General features: G+C 40.3%; 1 protein-coding gene across 3 annotated transcripts in view; it reads right to left on the bottom strand.

The window, feature by feature from the left end:
* Sema5a (semaphorin 5A) overlaps window positions 1-20,966 on the bottom strand; it is a 431,215-nt gene that overhangs the window by 210,045 nt on the left and 200,204 nt on the right. For all 3 annotated transcript variants that reach the window (NM_001107659.2, XM_063281754.1, XM_063281755.1), the window contains 2 exons: window positions 19,005-19,104; window positions 3,847-3,892 (listed from right to left, as the gene is read on the bottom strand). In NM_001107659.2, coding sequence (NP_001101129.1) covers window positions 3,847-3,892; window positions 19,005-19,104 — 146 coding nt within the window. The remainder of the gene's footprint in view (window positions 1-3,846; window positions 3,893-19,004; window positions 19,105-20,966) is intronic.

The raw sequence follows: 20,966 nt of genomic DNA, 5'->3' as shown, positions 1-20,966 counted from the left end.
CACAAATCAGGAGAGCCGCACAGCTTGGCATGGGCAGGCAGGGTCGGGGGTGAGGAGGGTGTTTGGCTCCTGTTATCAGAGCTGTATTGAACACCACCATTCAGATGTCACCACCTTCCTCAGTCTGTGTGCGCAGACTGAAGTGCACTAGTAGCCAGACAGACATACTTGACTTTTTCAGTAAGGGTGAGCACTGCTGTCGGCGACCTACACGCGACCTTGTCAGAGGTAGTCCTGGCAAATAGAAGTGATGTCTGGAAAGGCAATTAGTGTCTCCTTGCCCTGACAACACTCCTATTCACAGCTTCACTGCAGTTGCATGCCTGGAGCTTTCTGCACCTATTATGATATAAATCAAGAAATGTTAGGAGTATTTCTGATATTTATCCTGATTTCCCCATTAATGCGTTGTCGGACTTGCCTTTGTTTCATTTCTTCACTTTGGGTTTGTAGCAACCACACACACACACACACACACACACACACACACACACACACACACACACACACAGCTTCAGCGGCTCTCTTACCGTCAGCTACCTGTGATGAAATAACGAAGGATGTTTGAGAGAGAAGGGCTTCATTCTGGCTCAAAGAACCACATGTGATTATGGTTTAAGGCAGCGAAGTCTTTCAGCAGAACCAGGAGTTCGGCGAGTCCCGGGTCCACAGTCAAGAAGCAAAAACGTGGACAAAAAGAGGAACTGACCACTCCATGCCCACACTCTAGCCCATCACTTTTACCAGCTTCCTCCAACAACATCCCACCTCCAAATATTCCACAACTTTCCCAAATAGTACCATAAGCTAAGGACAAGTGTACATACAGACACAGGAGCCTACTTTTTGGGGGGACTAGGTATTCAAACCATAGCAACCCTACACATTTTGTTATCCTTTTCCAAAGAAAAAGGGCATTCTCTGCTATAACACGTAATGTTATATTTATACAATTCAAGGAACTAACATTTGTATATTTACAAGACACAGTATTTTTAATCTCATCTACTGACCTTCCAATTTTTGAGTTGTCTCAAAGTGTCACTTATAGCATGAAAAGTGTGTTTTAAGAATCAATTTGGACTAAGCATCGTGCTTGATAGACATGTTAACGCAATCTCTTTCTGAATGAAGCTGCTCTTCATTCACACACACACCAATATTTGAACGGTCAAAGCCAGATGTTTGGAAGATGTTTCCCTCGGCTTGGGTGATGTTTCCTTATGATGAGATTGGCTATAACTTTTCGTGGGTTGTCATGGAAACCCAGCTGCATCTAAGTACAGCAAATCACAGACACTTGTGACACTACCACTGAAGTCATATTACACTGCTTGGTTATAGATTCATAGTAGGGTTCTTCACTGATGAGGCACTGGATTTCCAAGGGCAATTAGTAACTATTATCTAGATAAATACCATGAGAATGTCAATATCCTGGTTGTCATCAAACCCATATGATATACTTGCCACCCAAGGATCAGGTTTAAGTGTGTAACTGTTGCCAAATCCTAATTTTCTATTAGATTTTTTTCCTTCAATATTTTAGTTGGCTTTTTTTTGCCTTTTTTAAATTTTAATGTTAACATGTGCTCATGAGTTCTATCTGATTCAATGCTCAATAATCTGCTGCTTTTACTGTGTCTAGGCAAACAATTTCTTCACTTTGTGCAGTGAGCCCACCCCAGACGGCTCCTGTGTCCTGGCATCTCATCAGCAGTCTTTGAACCCCTCCTCCCTTTCTGAAACAAACTCCTTCAGGCTGATCTTATAGCATCCTCTCCCTGTTCTAGAACCATCGTTTCTCCTAGAAACACTGGCTTCCCACAGTGACAGTGTGTGTTTGTAAATTGTGCTCACTTCCCTATAATTTAATGCTTCTAGAATCTCTAAGCCCAGAAAGCTAGAACAGGAGTAACTAGGTACATACTTGATTTTTCCTGCACATGTTCCTCTGCACACACTTGTTCACTCACTCTGTGCCCATGTTAGGGTGTCTATACATATTTATGTTTGTGACGATGCAAAGCTCTGTGAGAGACCATACGTTCTTGCATGTGTATGCACGGGGAAGCCTAGGAGTCACCAAAAGTACAGTTTGAGGCCAGGTCTTTATAGCCCTGGAATTCATCAAGCAGGCTGGCAGTTAGACAAGGTCCAGGGCTCCATCTGCCTGACTCCACTTCCCTACCATTGAGATTAGAAGTGCACACTGCCACACCTGCCTTATCGCATTGGCTCTGGGATTGAACACAGGTCTTATCGAGCTAGGCCCCCAGCTCACAGCCCACATTTCACAGATAAGATCCTAGATACTGCATGATACCACGAGAACAGAAATGAACATATTCTATAGTGAATGGCATATATTCTATAACATTATTAATAATAATTTTCACAATTGTATTTAAACTTTTAAACTGTTGCTTGGTTTTCAATAAATTTAAATGACATATATTTTCTAATACAACATGATTTTATTACATGTATATACACTGTGAAATAGCTTCCAGCATCATAATCTGAATATCACCTAACAAATTTATTAGCATTCTGTGGAAAGAAAATTTAACCTGCTTTCCACAATTTTAAAGTTCATAGTACAGGTATTGGAACTGTAGTTATCACGCCATATAATCATCCCTTAGAATTATTTCTAATGTCTAACTGGAATTGTTTAGCCAAGGCCTTTCCAAGCCTTTATGTATTTTCTAAGCCTTCAGTAGCCATCATTCTATTCTCTGCTTCTTAATTGTTCATTTTTAGATCTAAATATAAGTGACATCATTCAGTCTATGTATTTCTCATTGTAGGAGGGAGAGTATCTGTAGTTTGCTGACCACTCTGATTGCCTATTAATAAATTCAGTTTTAACAACCAGTTAGTTCAGCTGAAGATTTTAGTTACACCACCAAACTGCAGTGTGCAGGTAACTTGTTGTCCAATATGATAAAACTATTATAAGTATTTATTCATTATCATAACTTAAAAATCAAAACACAACTGTTGGATGACAGCTATGCCTCATCTCCTTTGAATGACTCTGCTCACTCTTATCCAGATAGCATATGGTTTCGGTAGGTTGTGGCCATTTTGCCAATGAAGAAACTGGTAAGTATTCATAAGTTTGGAGTCTGGTAACCAGTGCAGAGGTAAGAATAGCAATATTGGCTGGGTATAAAGTTGTCTTATTTTAAGACACTGGCAAGGATAACAGGATCTGATATTAAACTCTAGTTCTAAGGCTTTGGAATGTTTACAAGCACTAACATTCTAGACAGAAAAGATCAACTTCTCCCCAGTCACTTCTTAGAGCCCAGGACACTAGGGTATTATCAAAATTGTTTCATGTCTATTTCCCAAACTACCCAAAACCCCAGGATCCTGACAGTCTACAGGAAAAGCTTGGGGACACTGGTAGGGGAGATGTTTGTATCCTGCTCATTTTCCCTTCTAGATGACCCTGACTGGCATACTGTTCTTTAAGACTAGAGGAAGCAAAGGAGCCGTGAGGATGAGATCTGCCATGGCAGTAAACATTCAGGCATAAGGGTGCCAAGCTTAGTCTCCACGTGGCAACAAAAATAATTTCAGAGGTTAACATTTTCTCTCTGCTTTATTTATGGGGCTTTTAATCCAGGGAGTAAAGCAACCACATGCAGGAGGAAATGGCTAATTGGGAATTAGAAGAGGTGGGTGACTCACATCAGATAAGGCAGCTAAGAGTCCTGGGGTCTGTCCACCAAGGAAATGAACCCTGCTAACCCTGATTAACAACTTTACACGCAACTGTCTTCAGATCCTTGAGGTGGAAAATGAAGCTTAAGTAAAATAAATCACACCTACCTGGATGAGAGACAGATCCTCGAGCTGTAGTCTGAAGAGATAGTTTCTGCAAAATACAAACAGAGATCAAGTTACCTTCAGTAGAGCCCCCATGAACATGCATCAAAGCATCCGTGAAAATGCTGAGAATGGAAGTAGAAAGAGGTAATTATGGGGTGGGGGGCAAAATATCATCCTCTACCACTATGGGTGATACAACACTCGGAGCCAGAGACCAGCATCTGACTTATCAAGAGATGTGTGTTTGAGACCTGGAGGAGAGTTGTGGCCTCTGCAATGTGACAACGAGAGACAGACGCAAGCTCCCATTGCCTCTTAATGCCTTCACTTCTGTGACTATGATCTGACTGTGATGTATGTTTCCCCATTAAGAAGTCAGGTTGGTCTCACTAATCTGATTACATGGAACCTCCCGTCAACTGCACTATATTTTGAAATGCTTCTCTAAACTACTGGGCTGCGCTTCATTTCAGCAAGGGACCAAGCTATGATCTTGTGAAATGAGATTAAAATATAGTTATACCATCTTCCTCTTCCTTTTCTCTCTTCAGATCCTCCCATGTACATCCCACTGTTTTCTTTTGAAATTTATTATCTTTTTCTTTAACTGTTGTTATTGTTGTTATTATTGTTTTGTGTGCATGTGTCTGTGCATGTGTGCATGCATGTGTGTATGTATTTATGTATTGATTCCTAAGTCACATTCCATTTTACTAAAAGGAAGCATGGCGTATGGATGTAGGATATGTCCATTGTGCCAGAATGAGGACCAGAGTTCAAGACCCTAGTACTCCTGTAAAGCACTGGGTATGGTGCGCCTCTATAGCCCTACAGCTTGTAGGGGGAGGAGTTTGGAGACAGGGGATTCCTAGAACTCATTTTCTAGTCTATCCAATTGGTTAGCACCAAGCTCAGTGAGAAATATAATCTCAAAAAATGAATTAGAAAGCAATTAAGGATGCCTTCCTGCATAAGCCTCTGGCCTTACACACTTGCACACATACAAATTTTACATAAAAACTAATTAAGTAAATAATTAAACATTTTAAGTGACTGATTTAATAAGCAACAGAGATGCTTGAATATCTGACTGTTTCTGTAGTTCGGATAGACAGTTTATTCTCTTGGTCCATGTGCTGATGCCCTGGTTTCCAGCTTTGGCACTATTGCGAGATAGAACTGTTAAGGAATGTGGCCCTGTAGAAAAAAGTTAGGTCACTGTTGAAGAAAATACTGGGGCCCTGGGCAGCTTCACCCATCTCTTGGCCCAGTCTACATAAGATGCTCAAGCTTTGTCTACCACAGTCTCTACCAACAGTAAAAGGGGGCAGATGGACGCATATCAAAGTTCTTAAGTTGTGAGCCTTACACTATCGATGATTTCAAGTAGTTTGTTACAGCAATGGAAAGGTAACGAACAGCCATTTAAAAAAAATACTATAAAATTCGTAAAACAAAAATGTCAAGGCGAATTTTAGGAACTTCTAGAAACCAGTTTAAATGTTTATATCTCCCTCAACTAACATTTCAAAATCATCTTATCAGATATAATTACAACCTCATCATACAAAACAGAGAACAATCTCTTTATTTGAGTAAGTCCAGTTAATAACTACAATATTACTAAGACAATATTTACAAACCACAGTCTATTTTTCTTTTATTTTTGAAATTTTATTATAATTACATCATTCCTTCCTCCGTCTCTTTACTTCCCCCAATCCTCCCATAACTATTATTCTCTTTCAAGTCTTTTGCATTAATTCACTTATTTTTACATACTTGTGTGTACATCCCTAAATATAACCTGTTAACGAGTCTGTATAATGTTGCTTATATGGATGCTTTCCACGCTGAGCATTTGGTATTGGAAAACCATTATAAACCATAATCTTGATAACAAAGGATTTGGACAATTTGAAGCTGGTCACCCACACTCACTGCCTTATGTATTACCAGTGTCTACATAAATGTCTGTTTTCAAGGTGGTTCATTGCTTTTCTCTAGCAATCGTTTTTTTGCTTTGTTTTATGGGTCTTATTTGTTTGGTTTTTGTTTTTGTTTTGAAGGACACAGTGTGGTAGTCGCTTTTAAATGTTTGTTTAATAAAGAATGCATTGCAGAAAACCAAAGTAATCTTCCCAATGCTCTGATGCTTCTTCATGTACTGCAAACGTGTAGCGCTGCCCATTTTGGCACCACGACAATGGCGCCCAGCTATTTCAAGATTATTTCCCAGGACAGAATCCCAAGTGAAATGCTGATGGGATTCTTTTAATCCCTCTCCTCCACTGGACCAAGGGATCCGAAGAGACCCCTCTAACCTCTTTCTCAAACCACTTTTCTCCAAGCTTAGACCTAAGACTACTTTGCCTGCACAAAAATTCCAATCCTGCTAGGCAACAAGAAGGTCCTTAAATCTCTCAAGACAAGTTGATCTATTACAGTTTGGGTCAGTGACCTATGAAGTTAAAGGTTACAAAAAGAAAGAAAATCTTCTAAGAGAAATAAAAAATTGATACTCCCAGATGTTGGGCCGCTCATACCACAAAGTAAGATCTATGTCCCCAGCAAATGGCTGTTCTCCAGGGCACTGCAGAAGAAGCAAGCACTTTATCTTGCAATTGTGTGAGCACAGAGGTGGGAAAACAATATATGTGAGGTCCAGGAGAAAGGCCACCACCCTTTCCAACATGAAAGAGTAATGATTTGGGCTCACAGCCAACTAGAGATGCTAACCAAATGTTGCTCTTAGCGTCTGTTTCTCTAATGGGGCAATTTGGGAGAAGCTCAAAGCGTTAAGTATTCCCATTAATCTTCATAACACCTCGAGATGTAAACAGGTAGTAATGAGGGCCTTGGTCATTCTTCAAGGGAAAGAAGCATTGGTACAAAAGATTAAGATGTTAGACTGTTCTGTGTATGGTGACACAATTTAAAGGAGCTATTCTGTTTTCATATTTTCTTCTCATTATGGAAATAAGTAGCAGTTTGCTAAGGGGTAAAGTTGGTTTGGTTTTATGGCTATACTAGATAAAAAATATGGATTTGTTTCTCCTTAGTTTTTCTGGAGTAAAATTAGACATTTGTTCCCAAGGTCTTGGAATAAAATTAGGCATTACACATTTAAATGCAATAAGCCAGATCACTTTTATGAGTAATGTTATTGGAGGAGTCCACAGATGCAGATGACTAATTCAAATCACAAAGCCATTGCCTTTGGCAGATGCCAAATGACAATGTTAAAGCCTGTTTATCCTTCCCCCGTCTAGATGTCCAAATAGGTTTTCTCTGTCTCGGAGTTTATGTCTTATTGACTCTAGGACTGAAGACCCATCACTGGGTCACATCTCATCCTCCAGCGACACATTAGCAACAAATCACAAAACACAAGAATCCCGTCTCTGAGGGAACAGGGCAATCCTTACCAGATGAAGCTGAATACTGTCATCATGTAAAGTACTACAATTCAGAGGGTGTTAAAGAAAAGGTTGAACCATCAAAAGCATATTAACTGAAAAGCTCATTTCATCTAGAGACACCATAAAATGTAACTGTGACCTCCATTAATTATGAAAGACACAGGTGTTTTAAGATGACATTCTTTTAGAATAACTCAATTGGCCTCTGATGAATATGACTATAAAAGCAAAGGAAAAATCTACATTCTTCTTTAATGTGTTAAGGCAGAGGCGTGCTTGTAACCGAGAAGGCAATCCCTGAGAGAAATGGGGATTGAGAGGCAAATGCATACCCAGAAAACATGTTAACAATGGAGATAAGAAACTCTTGCTATTTAACAAAAGCTTAGTCTGAAGTTGGTCCTCGAACAATCTGAAGACAAAACATATTTCATATAAGTCATCACAATGCAGGTACGTCCGGGAAGTCTCTGCTAACTGAAAACTTCGGCTGGCCTGTATCCAAATCAGGATCATTCTCTCCGCTTTGGGGACAGCAAATTGCCTTCAGAACAGCTGTCAATATCTCACCAGCATGCTGCTTGACGCAAGGGTATTTGACAAGATAACCAAGTTTTCCGCTACATTAATATATTTTGAAAGTTTAAATATGTGAATCAGCTGGAAAGATGGTAGATATATAATATGAAACACAAAATGCTCCATTAGAAAAATTAAGTGTAAATCATTAACAGATAAACCATTTTTACCAATTGTAAGGAATTTTAGGGCACTTAATGTCACAGCTCTTCAACCTGTTTAAAATGGCTATTTCTAATTCTGTGTACTGACTGTAAGTTAATTCTAAAAGACCTGTATATTTGTGTGTGTGTGTGTGCTCAAAATTATTCTAGAAAACAATTCTTCCTTGTGCTTTTTCAAGGTGTTTAACAATCCAGACTTAAATTATATGTATGTTTTAAGTAATATGCTTTCATTCTTGGGTAGTCTCATGCTGTTATACAATACATACTGATCATATCCAGCCAGCACTTACTCCCTCCAGCTCTGCCTAGTGCTCCTCACCCTATCTTTCTCCCAACTCAATGGTCTTTGTTTATTTGCTATCAATAACAATGCTGAAAAGAATTAGTACATGGGGATATGCCAAGACTGGAGCATGAGCCACCTAGCAGCGACCACCATAGATGACTCCATGCTGACTGAATACAGTAAGGGCAACACTGATTCTACTTTCATGAGTCTCTTACATATGTGATTTATAATGAAGCTAAGTGCCTTAGCTCCTCTGACAGAGGTGGAAGCTCAGGTGTGGGACCCTGAAAAGCAGCCTGGTTCCTGGTTGAGCTAAGGCTAGAAACTCCAGTGACCCTGAAGGGACGAGGCATTTTGCCTGACTCTGGAAGAACCAGAATCCTATCTCTAGTCTCAGCCCTCCATAGATTTGTGGCCATCAGTCACTTTAGGGCAATGCCCCAAGCCCCTCCACAGGTAGGCTAAAGACAGATCTCCATTTTAGTGAGGTACCCAAATTCCTGAATTCTTAGCCAATAACCTTTCCTTCCCAGACACTCCTCCCTGCAAAAGGTACTTAATCGAGGTCCACTCTGAGAAGCAGGGTATGGTTTTACTCATCCACTTTCTGCCATGACAATAAAGGCCTTAAAACCATGGACTGCCTCTTTTCATCAGGATCTGCTGTGGGGAGCCACGAAAAAGGCCTTCCCTTACATAGTCTCCTTCTAATCTCCTATAGAAGGCCTCCCTGCCCTCCCAGCCAAGGCTGCCACCAAGCCAAGCCAAGTTCTCCACTGTCAAGCCACAAATATCGAGGCTCCCTCTTTTCCCCCTCAGCCCCAGGCTAGATCCAGCCCACTGACCCCACTCCATTCTCAGCTCTTCCAAAACGCATGCTGCAGCGCCTGGGTGACCAAGAGCCTGAGAACCAGATGACCCCGGCCTCCTTGCAGGCCCATGGACCCCCAAGCCAGCTCCAGCTGTCCCATACCTCAGACCGAACTTCCCCACCCCCCCAAGAAGAGGTGTCCCAGGGCTTTCCTGTAGCCTGACACCTGCCAGCAATGATGTAGGGTAAGCAAGGTCAACCTCCTATGTCCTGACTCCCTGAGTGGTTGTGCCCTATGGCAGAGCAGACATGGGACCCCACATAACCCTACATCAGGAACATATGGTTCAAGTACAAAGACAGTATTTTTCAATTGATAATATTTACATTGTATTTTTTAATTCTGGGTTTTTTTGATAGTATATATTTTAAATATGATAACAAGTAAAAATTTGGTTCAATCTTTATTATTTCTATACATCTTCAAAAACTCAAAACATTGGGGGAAATAGATGACTCAGTGTTAAGACCTCAGACTGTTCTTTCAGGACCAATTACTTATGGCATGAGAGTCACAACTTCCTGTATTGCCAGCTCTGTGGGATCTGACTGCCTTTTCTGTCCCTATGGGCATTGTACTTGTGAACAAACCTATGCTTCCCCCACAATAATGTAATATATTTAAATTGTTTTAAATGAAATCTTTTAAAATATATATTAAGTGTTATGGTTACTAGAAACTTTTTAAGTGGTTCTGATTCTATGTACTTATTTTCTGTTCTCTATGTTTAGTATTCATGAATCATATTGGATCATTTAATTTTATTTTTTTATTGGACATTTTCTTTACTTATATTTCAAATGTTATCCCATTTCCCGATTGCCCCTCTGGAATCCCACTATCCATCCCCCGCCCTCCTGCCTCTATGAGAGTGTTCTCCCACCCATTCCTTCCCTCCCATCTCCCCACCCTGGCATCCCCCTACACAGGAACATTGAGCTTTCACAGGGCCAAGAGCCTCTCCTCTCACTGATGCCCAATAAGGTCATTATCTGCTACAGATGTGGCTGGAGTGATGGGTTTATGTGTACTTTTTGGTTGGTGGTTTAGTCTCTGGGAGCTCTGGGGAGTATGTTTGGTTAATATTGTTGTTCTTCCTATGGGGTTGAAAACCCCTTCGGCTCCTTCAGTCCTTAAAAAGACTTTTAACCCTTAAAAGTGTCACACTAAAAATAATTTTCAAAAATAAAACTTATGTCCAACCATGTCAGTAGCACACTGGCATAATTAAATGACGGGCTCATAAGTGATAAGTAGACATGGCTCAGTAGTAAAGCACTTGTTTATCATGGAAACAAGGCACTAGGCTCAATCCCTCCAACTGAAAATGGAATCAGAGGATGGAAAAACAACTCAGTGTTAGACCACTTCCCAGCATACATAAGACCTCCTATCCCGATGGCATGACAAGACAAAAGGAAATAATAAGGTCTTGTCAGACATTGTAGTGGACACTTGGAACCCCAGCACACAGAAGCTCAACACAGGATTGCCAAGTAAGCATGAGGCCAACCTGGCATACAAAGCAATACTGTTCCCAAAACAGCAAAAATGAACAAAGTGAAACATCCACAAGAATATTTTTAAAATAACAGTAAAAGGCCTCAGAAGCAGAGGGGCGGCTTCTGATTTAGCAAGACAGAGTGATGGAGGCAGTTTTAATACTTCCATGAAGGAATCCAGGATCATTAGCAAACATCATAGATTGAGAGAAAACTCAGAGAAAGCTTTTCTGGGAAAAATATTTTGAACCAGAGTTATAAGTCAAAGCTGTTAACAGCCACTCCAATCGTCTACATTTCCTTATGCGTTAAGTACAACTTGCACATCTTTGAGGGTTGGCTGACCCCGTGCTGACTGAACACCCTAAAGGCACTGCTAACTTCTACTTTTATGCATCCGATCCATGTGCGATTTGTTATTTCCTATTTTCTAGTCAACAGGGAAACTTAATGACTCAAAACAATTCAAACTGAGTTTTTCTACCTCCTTCAGCCTGTGATTTCCTAGGAGTATTTGCCACTTTAATTATTTACATGTAAAATAATTTTTCTGGGCTCTGTTCAATTATTGAACAGTGAGCTCAAACACCTTTAAGGAACAAGACTTGTTGATCATTCTCCTACATGAACAATCCCACTGAATCCCACTGAAGTCTCCTTGGACCCTCACCCTCAGACACCGGTTTTCTTTGTCATCAATCATTGTCAAGTCCAATTGTGAAAAATGTCTCTACCTGTTTCCTCTCAGATCTCCATTCTGAAGGGCTAACTTTAGTTTTTTTCTGATCTGGCCGCCCCTCCCCGACCAGGGTCTCTCCTAACCCTGGCACAGTTTGCACACTCTGCAGCATCTCCTCATTCATGTATGAGTGCATGAACCCACAGGGGTGGGAATCTGGGGCACCTCTACACTATCAGCAGAGTCTCTCCGTTGCCACACAGAATAGGATCTGAATAAACCAAACAATAAGTCTAGAAGTTCATCCACAGTCTACAAGGACCAAGTAAGAGCCCTGGTCTGAGTGAGAGGTTGTCAATCCCTATATTAGAAGATCAATTCCCAGATCTGACTTGGATCCAGGGTCCCCACCCACAGTAACTTTCCTTTATGAGTCACCTATGGGCACTCACATTCCAAGTTCTTCCTTCCCAGACTCAGAAGTCCTGTAGTTCTCCTGTGAGAACTGTATACTTGTGTTCAAAGCATGTCCAGGGCCACCTGGATGGGAGCCTTCTCAATGCAGCCTCCCTGGCCCCAAGTACCATCAAATCTGTTTATTGTTATTGTCCTCAGGGGTACTAAAGCTGTTCACAAAGAAACTACTAGTTTCCTTATTTCTCTTGCCAAGCCAAAAGTCAGGAATCTCTTGTAAACCAGAGTAGAAAATATTTCACCTTTGTGACTTATACTATATATTCTCCATTTTGCAGTTATAGCTCCAAACCCTCTGCAGTCAAGGTGTAAATGAATAGATATGACCATGTCTCAATAAAACTTTATTTGCAAAAGACAGAAAAAGAACTCAAAGGCCACTGAAAACCAACTCTTGTAATTGGAGCTGAACATGAATCAGTTCCCCAATACCTAAGATACTTCTCAGCATACAACAGCAACTAGTAAATCACCTAGTAAATATTAGGTAAACTAAGGGTTCTGAGAAGGAAGTACATGGGTTAATAAATTCTGATGAGCCGCACACAGAACTGGCTCAGAAGAGAGTTCTTCTGCCACTCAAGGTATATCACATACACACAACTTAATCACAACCACACCCTGCAGTGAGGAGGCAGTGCCTGTGTAGTAATAGTTGGCTCAACAAGGCAGAGTTAGGCCCCTAGTACAAAGAATTAAATATTCCACTTATCTCAAGCTCAAGTCACCCCTGAGGATTAAATCCTCGAGTAGCCTGGACCGTACAAATATAAATAAATTTCGACTAATTGTATGGTCATTAACACTCCGCAGGAAAGTGGAACCAAAGACTAAAAGAATTGGTCACAGTCCAAGGGACCACACTTCCTAGACACGAGATACTATTTAGATAGCTACAGCTCACTAATATTGCCCAGATATTAGACTTCAGACCTTGCCTCACTGAAGCACCTGCAGGAAGCCACAGGAGACAGATCCACTATTGTTTCAACCTAAAAATTAAATGATAGCTCACTTTAAACCATGCTAATGAAGCAAAGAATGTTAAGCTCCAGTACACGGAACACCAGCCCTAAGGAAGAAAAGATAGGAAAAAAGATGTAATTAAGTCCCCAAGTAAAGGTTCAGATGAGGTCAGATAACAGAAAGGAGAAGGAGTGAGCAGCAGCACCCCTCCTTCGTCTCTACCTGCCTCTCCTAAGTCATAATTAATGAAACACAGCATCCTTATGACCAACCATTCCCTCTGGTTGCTTTGCATGGTTAGGCCACTGCTTCCTGGATTCACTCCCAATCACTGATTTCATCCCCTTGGCATGTTTTACCTCTAATTTCATAAGCTCAACTAAAACACATCCTTCAAAATCAGGAAGAGACATGTCTGCTGGAAGCTGACCTGTTGATCCTATAAGCAAGTCTATGTCTGTTTTCAATGATACAATGCTTCCAGCAGGTTAAACATTGAGTAAATTCTTAAAGCAAAAACAAGGATTATAGCAATAAGGGAAAAAAAGAAAAACAGTGACTGGCATTAGACAATTTTGGAAAGTTAACTTTACCTGAATCTAAAATAGCCTTTCTTTGACACACCTTCATTAGAAGTAGTAGAATATTTCTTTCGTGAGAAGGGGAAAAATAACCCTCATTTTAATTAAGCAGAAGCCTGCTTTGTTACTTGGCATAGTATTATGAAAGCACATGATCTCTTAAAGTAATTTATTGTGAGGTTACCGGGGTCACACAACTCCAGTGCCCTGGCTTCCCATGGGAAAAGCTAGAATCAGCTTAAGACAAACCATCAAAAGAACTTGCTCTCCCTACTGGAAATTGCCAGGTAACCACAGTCTAGGAACACAAAGTTCAACCAACTATATACATTGTTTCCTTGCTTAAAAGAACAACTTAAGAATATGTCCCTTTTCATCTCCCAGACACAGACATTAAAGAACTAAATTGCTGGTGGTCTGTGATATGCAGAACATGAATCAGTGAAGGTCCTCTGTAAACATAGAACTATAGTGTGTTTAAGACTTTTAGCAGTTCTGAATACATAAAGCAAATTCAGCCAGAGGGACAGTGGATAACTCTTTCCTTCTCAGTTTTGAACATAAGGGAAACAAATGGTTAAAAAACACACTGAAATTATTCAACCAATCAGTTCACTGTGATTTCTAAAGAAAACTAACCTCTTCCTTAGGAGCATCTAGACTTTCAAGTGAATTAATGGCTTTTAAATTTTTTTCTGATAAAAACAAGAACAAAACAAAGGCCATACTGATTGATAAATTATATTTATTTTTGTACAGGAATATAGATATTGTTAGCTATCTAGAAGAATGTTTATTGATTAGAAAGGTGATCCAGAAACTTCTCTACATGGCTCCCACGTATGAGTTGGAATGATCAAGTGTGCAGAATATGCACCCATAGAATGAGTAGTCCTGATACCAGGTCGGTGTACCAGGTACACTGCTATGGCCTGATACACACTGAAGTCAGATGTGTAAGGTGTGGCACTATTAGTTGTCCAGACATCAAATCATGTGTGTAAGAAGACCTAACCAGCATCTATCTACTTGGTATGGTCATAGTATTACTGTTTCCTGATAGAATAAAAGCCAAATATTTGCAGAAAAATAAATTATTAATTTGTTGTCAATCACAGTTATTATCTGATCCACTGGCTTGTGGGTCTTGATTTCACCACTTTATATAACAGATGGTTGAGCCAGCTCGACTGTGCATAAAGGTTGGTTTGTGAGCACTATCAGGGTCCATTCTGACTAAAACACCACAGGTAAATAGCTACCCATTGCTGGGTATGTCTATATTGCATTGAAGACTTTAGAAGAATAAAAGTGTGAGATGTTAAATATGGAAAATAAATGATTGATAGTATGTGAAACATAGAATTGAAAGTAAAAAAAAATCTTAAAACAAAATACAGGTGAAAACAATGTTTTCATTTAGAAAGCCATCTGGAAGAAGTGTCCCAATAGCCACAAAGGAAACCTCAATGTCTTTCCTGTTCACTGGCAAAGACCCTACAGGAGCTTTGATCAGGCATTCTTTAGTGACAAGAGCTCAGCATTTTGCACTATTAAATGTAGCTAACTTGCAAGTAACCAGTACTACACACCATGCTGTGTACATAGAGTCAGCTGTCATAGGAAATCACCACTCAGATTCAAAGGGTCTCACAGATCCCAGAATCTCGAGATCATTGCTTGCCACCGTTTTGATCAAATCCAAGGCACAAGAAGAACTCATTTGCAAAATATAAATGTTATCGCCCTCTCTTACATCTGCTGCTACAAATGTATCTACAGCAAAACTGAGCCTTGTAGCTTGTGAAGTATTATTACTGCTGTTTCTTTCACAATTATCCAAACAACATGAGCTATAGCATATTTTTTTGCTTTGATTTTCCTTTCTTCTTTCATTCCATGAAAATGATTTTGGTAGATTTTGTGACGCGAAATATACATACACCGGACACATATTATCCTAATAATAGAAACACATAGAAATCAAATGCCAGAAGCAATAATGGAAAGGTGAATTGTGGCTGCTTTGGAAGTGCTGATTTCCTACTGTCTTACAGCATTCTCCACATTTCCTTAACGGGAAGATAGCCGAATATAATAGTTGCAAAGGTGAACATTATTAAATTGTAAAGAAGCAAGAGTAGAGCAGGATTTGAACACCAATGCACTTAAATTCCTATGAAAGTCAGTGTGCACCTTGGAAATCATTAGTGAATGAACCCTTCTGCAAATTGCATGGATTCCTGTTTATATCCCTCCTGGTGTTACACAAGCACAGCATGCCTGAGGACTTATTTTCCTTCTTCTACACAATGAGCACATTTTATCAAAGAGTGCTAAGGATTCTTAACTGACCAGTCTTGGTGACATGGAGCATCACTGGCGTGAAGGGAAGATGACGAGGAACAAAATAAAGGTACCCATCTTATTTTTCCACAGCTCATAGTTTCAAACCATTCAGATTTCTGGAAAAAACACATATTATCCAAACTCGTCTTGCTAGGTCATGCCTTCCCAAATAAGAACCCGAGGCCTAGGCTATTTTTAAAGTTTGATAATGGTCAGACTCCCTCTCAAACATTCAGAGCCTAACACCACCAAATTTCCTTGATGAAATTTCTCCCTTCTTCCTTTGGGGTTATCCACCTGAAACGCTGATGTGCTGGAACATGGATTCATCTCGAAAGTGCATGGTTTCCTCAACCTGCAGCCTTGCCGGGAGCTTGTTAATGATGCTAGGGTTTGTCGTGGACTATTTCACCAATCCTCACAACAGCTGGAAGAGATGATAATAATCATACCAACTTTAAAGATAAGAAAATTAGGTTCAGAAGCCCAGCTTAGCTTCTTAGTTCTTTCTCATCTATCAAGTAGCTACAATGCATTAAACATGGTTCTAAAATATAGACTGCAACCCTTGTCCCTAAGGCTATCCAGGCTCCCAAAGCAAACTTATTATAAAAATCATGTTTTGATTAACTGAAATTCAGGTGTCACTGAGTATATTGTATTTTGTTGTTTATTCTGGGCACCACACAACACTGCCCACCAGGGTGACTCAGGCACTGGTCCATTGGAAAGCAATGGTAGGGAGAACAGCAAGCAGAGCTGCTCAGATGAACATGAGCAAGGATGGTTTCCATTGAGAGCCATCCCTAGCTGCTACTGAACCCAGAGCAGACAAAGGAAACAGCCTGGCACAATCTATGGTTTACTCTGTATCTTCTTATATCCCTTAAGAGAAGCTGGTATCTTGACCAAATACAAATTTCCCAGTCCTCCAGAGATGGTAGAGACTCTTGAGTCAAGCTAATTGAAAGCCTTTTAAAACAGTTTGAGAGATGACTCAGAGGTTAAGAGCACTGTCTGCTCTTCTGGGGTTCCTGAGTTCAATTCCCAGCAACCACATGGTGGCTCACAACCATCTATAATGACATCTGGTGCCCTCTTCTGGCCTGCAGAAATACGTAGAGGGAGAAAGCTGTAGGTTATATACATAATAAATAAATATATAAAAAAAGAACAAAGTAAGTCATTAGCTTCCTGTATTAAAAAAACAGTTTGAGAAATAACGGAGGTATATAAGATCAACACCATTTGGGACATATTTGTAACTGCTTTTGAGGAAAGGCCCTTTTCTGCTTTGGTCACACTTAAAGGCAAGCCTTGAAATATATAGTCTATTATGTTTTCGGGTAACTATCTGGAATAAACGTGAGGTCATTTTAAATCTGCTTTCCTGTAATTTTCTCAGACATATATGAGGGAACAAACCAAATCTTAGTGTTAAGCTTGTCACCTAGTCTGATATCTTTGGGTTTCTACAAGGAGGAAGGAACTGTGCTACATTTTAGGGAACCAACCAAACAAAAAAAGCCTTGACACATCTGTTACTTAGGAAGAGGTTGATATGTGAAGAAATAATACAATACCTTTAACTGTGCAGTGATAACAGTAGATGCCTGGGTACTAATGCAACCATGTAAAGGAGGCAATGTGGAGATTCAGTACTAGTAGAGGATATTGGGTCAGGACCTTCTCTAAGAGAAAGATATCCCCAAGAAGACAATTTGACATGGGCTGTCTGAGGCATAACCTGTACTTTGGAAAAATGCTAACCTAATCCCAGAGGCAAAAGATTATACCTAATAGCTAAAGGAAGATTAAATAATTCCATATTCATTTATGTGCCCAGACCACATGGAAACCATAAAAGACACGAGACATTGAGCAGTTGCGGGTAGTCAACCCAGATCCTCAGCTTGTACCCAATGGTGCTCCCAAGAGCAGCCATTATATAAAACGATGATTTTGTTAACTGTGGTTTCAAAAGGAAAAGAAATATCCAGACTCCAGGAGGTCAACTTAAAACCTTTGCAATGTACAGCCCACACTCTCAATTAAAGAGTGGGCTGAAATTAGCATCAGGAACTCCCTTGTTCTATCTATGGGAGAGAATGAGGAAAAAGGCAACACGAATCACACCTACACTCTCCACACAGTTCTCTAACATGACACCTAGCCAACACTATGACTGCAGGACATTGCCACCTTGTATTCATTCACTGACAGTGTCAGTTACATATCATACTACCTAAACATTGGAGCATACATTAGGGCTCCTCAGAACCTACAGGTGAGCTGTGGTGTATAGAGTTCATGATCCCTCATGTCCTCCCCAAATGCTCTGAAACAGGATCTAAAAGATGATTATTCTAGGAGACATACTATGTTTAACTGAAAGTCCCAGAACACAAATAAAACTCATCTTTACTCGGGTCTATGTAGGAATTTTACAAATTCTCCATCTACAAAGTAGTTGTCTTTCAATGTAGAAAAGCATTTGATATGACAGAGAAATGAACAATCTCTTGCTCCAGGTGCCTTCCTCCAGTTCCGGAAGTATTCATATTTACATAGGGCATGTTCCTGAATGTAGAAATTACACACATTTTCAGAACAGATGGCAGTGAGCATGAGGTAAACAGCTATAAATGTGTGGGTTGGGCTCCTGTGTCCAGATGCACACAGATGCGGACTCCACACAGAAATCTGCTTTGTCTCTCTTCAGGGTGAGCAGGGTCATGACAGTATTGCCCTTGACTTCTCAGTTTCCTGGCAATGGGCAATTCAGTGGCAATGGAGGGTGATTAGAAGCACACAGAGGCCTGTAGTCTCTAGAATGCTGTGGATAACAAACATGCAGATAGTCAAGAACACGTTTCATTGACTCAAACTGCCTGGGTTTGAAACTGGGGCCCATCTAACACCTGCTTCGTGGCTCTGGATGAGTTTGTTTACTCCCTGTCTCACTTTTGTCATATCTAAAGTAACTTTATCTCCTTTAAAGTAAGACCAGAGCCCCACTAGAAATAATGGAATTATGGGCTGGTCGATCTCATGAATTCAGTTATAAAGCGGTGCTAGTGGGCTGGAGGAGGTGCTGACCCAGGCTTGCAGTGAGGAGCACATCTGCTCCCTCTCTGAGGATGTATAGAGCACTACATCCTTAGATGAAATTACACTATTCAGTGCACATTGATTTCAGCCAAGAAACCCAGGCGTCGTCTCACACAGAGATGTACAGTGGAATCAGAAAATGCCTGTGGAGGGAAAACATCTCTCACCTTGCTCCTACGACAAGTTCTTTCTGTCCTGGGTCAAATGTTAACCTCGAGAAATCCACAGCATTCTCGGCTCTGAATTCCCGTAACCAGGGGCCAATTTCTAAACGTGAAAAAAAAGAGAAACAAATAAAAAAAAGGTAAAAACAAAACGAAAAGGATGAATGGCCTGCCTCCAGGATGACAGAGAGGGCATGTCAGGAAGCAGGCAGAGCGATAGGGATTTGGAGGTCCCCTGATGCCATCATTAGATATTTTTGGAGGCTTTTGTCAGGATATCACATAATTCATACATTAACCTGAAAAACACAGAGGGTGGCTACTCAGTGAAGAGCAATGCAGAGGGTAAGGCTCAGTTGTGATTTACAAGCCAGGTGTGTGGCTTCCTTTGGCTACAGATAAGCATTCACAGGGCCCATCAAAGGAATACAGAATGGGAATGATCATTTCTGGAGAGACCGAGGGCTGAGGCCTACACACTCACTAACCCCACTGGGCTTAAAACCAAGGGCAAAGCATGGTGCCTTGGTCTTTCCGAATGAGTATTTCCATTCTCAGCCATTTCAATTTCTATTTTGGCCCAGCAATTAGACTTGTTAAACACACTTGGTCCTTTAGAGATGAGAAATTTGCAGTTACTCCTTACACTCATTTACATTATTTCTAAGGGAAATCAGGAAACAGCCACTCTAATGATACAGGCACTTTTAAAGACAAGCAGTGTTAACTCTTGTTAGCAGGCCTCCAGCCCAGAGTCTTATGGTTGTAAGTTTTGCATCTCTTGGGATGTCCAGGCATTGCTGCATACAGGGCAGACACTGTGATTTTGACAAGGACTATGTGACATTCCTCACGTAGATGGTAATCCAACTGGACTCTCCAGATAAGGTCAGGTAGAGAAGAGGAAGGCCTGCTGAAAATGGGAGTTGTCTATTTCATCTGACCACAAGGTCTCTTTGTGATGAAATGAGATCTCTGAAGAGCAATGTAGCACTCCTTTGAACCATGCGTCTTTCCTGGCACTAAAGAAACATGCAGTACATTGCTTGCCAGTCTCAGGATACCTTCTCCTTTACCTTGGCAACCAATCATATCATCAGATGCCTGTTTTCTTCGATTAAGTGTTTGAATAGTATCATACTGACTAAATGGATATATGCCAACTGTCAAACCAATGCTGTTACTGGTTTAAGGAAAGGCAATAATATACTTCAACAAACACTAATCTACTATGGAAAACTTGTCGCATAACACATGAAGCAGAGGTAGCCTTGTGAGTGGTTAGCAAAATATCTTCATTATCAGTTACTGATATTGATTGAAAGTTATTTTGGTCTAAGCTTCTAGAAAGCTTGTTTTTGAAAATTTAATATAAATGCTACCCTGGTTTTTTTTGTGGTATTTTACATTTTTCCATGTTTACCACAAATTGATTAAAACAACTATTCATTTATAACTATGTAAATACAAGATAGCAGTATTATAAAATTTTATTAATAAACAATCCTTCTAAGAACTTATAATACAGTTAGGGCAATAGTGTTAATATCTCTATAAACATATAGTTTATAAGTGTTTATAAGGCTGTAGGGATTTTACAACTACAGAGAGGAGAGGCTAGTGGGGCCAATGGAAGGAAAGAGTCATCCAGGATAATAGGGAAGATGTCTAGAAGAGCACGCAAGAGAGAGATATGGAGACCACAGTATTCCTCTGTCCTGATCTCATGTAATAATGCTTTCTCAATACATATTTTTCTAGAAAGTCTTTTTGGTTTGTCTTAATGACTTTATTTAATTTTATTTTATTTGCACTGGTATTTTCCATGCATGTATGTCTGTATGAGGATCCTGGGTCACCTGGAACTGGAATTACAGACAGTTGGGAATCTCCGTGTGGGTGTTGGGAATTGAACACAGGTCCTCTGGAAGAGCAGCCAGTGTTCTTAACTGCTGAGCCATCTCC

The sequence above is a fragment of the Rattus norvegicus genome, chromosome 2 (genome assembly GCF_036323735.1).
Source record: "Rattus norvegicus strain BN/NHsdMcwi chromosome 2, GRCr8, whole genome shotgun sequence".
Classification (NCBI taxonomy): domain Eukaryota; kingdom Metazoa; phylum Chordata; class Mammalia; order Rodentia; family Muridae; genus Rattus; species Rattus norvegicus.
The sequence above is the reverse complement of the archived record's forward strand: the minus strand, read 5'-3'. Positions and strand labels throughout refer to the sequence as shown.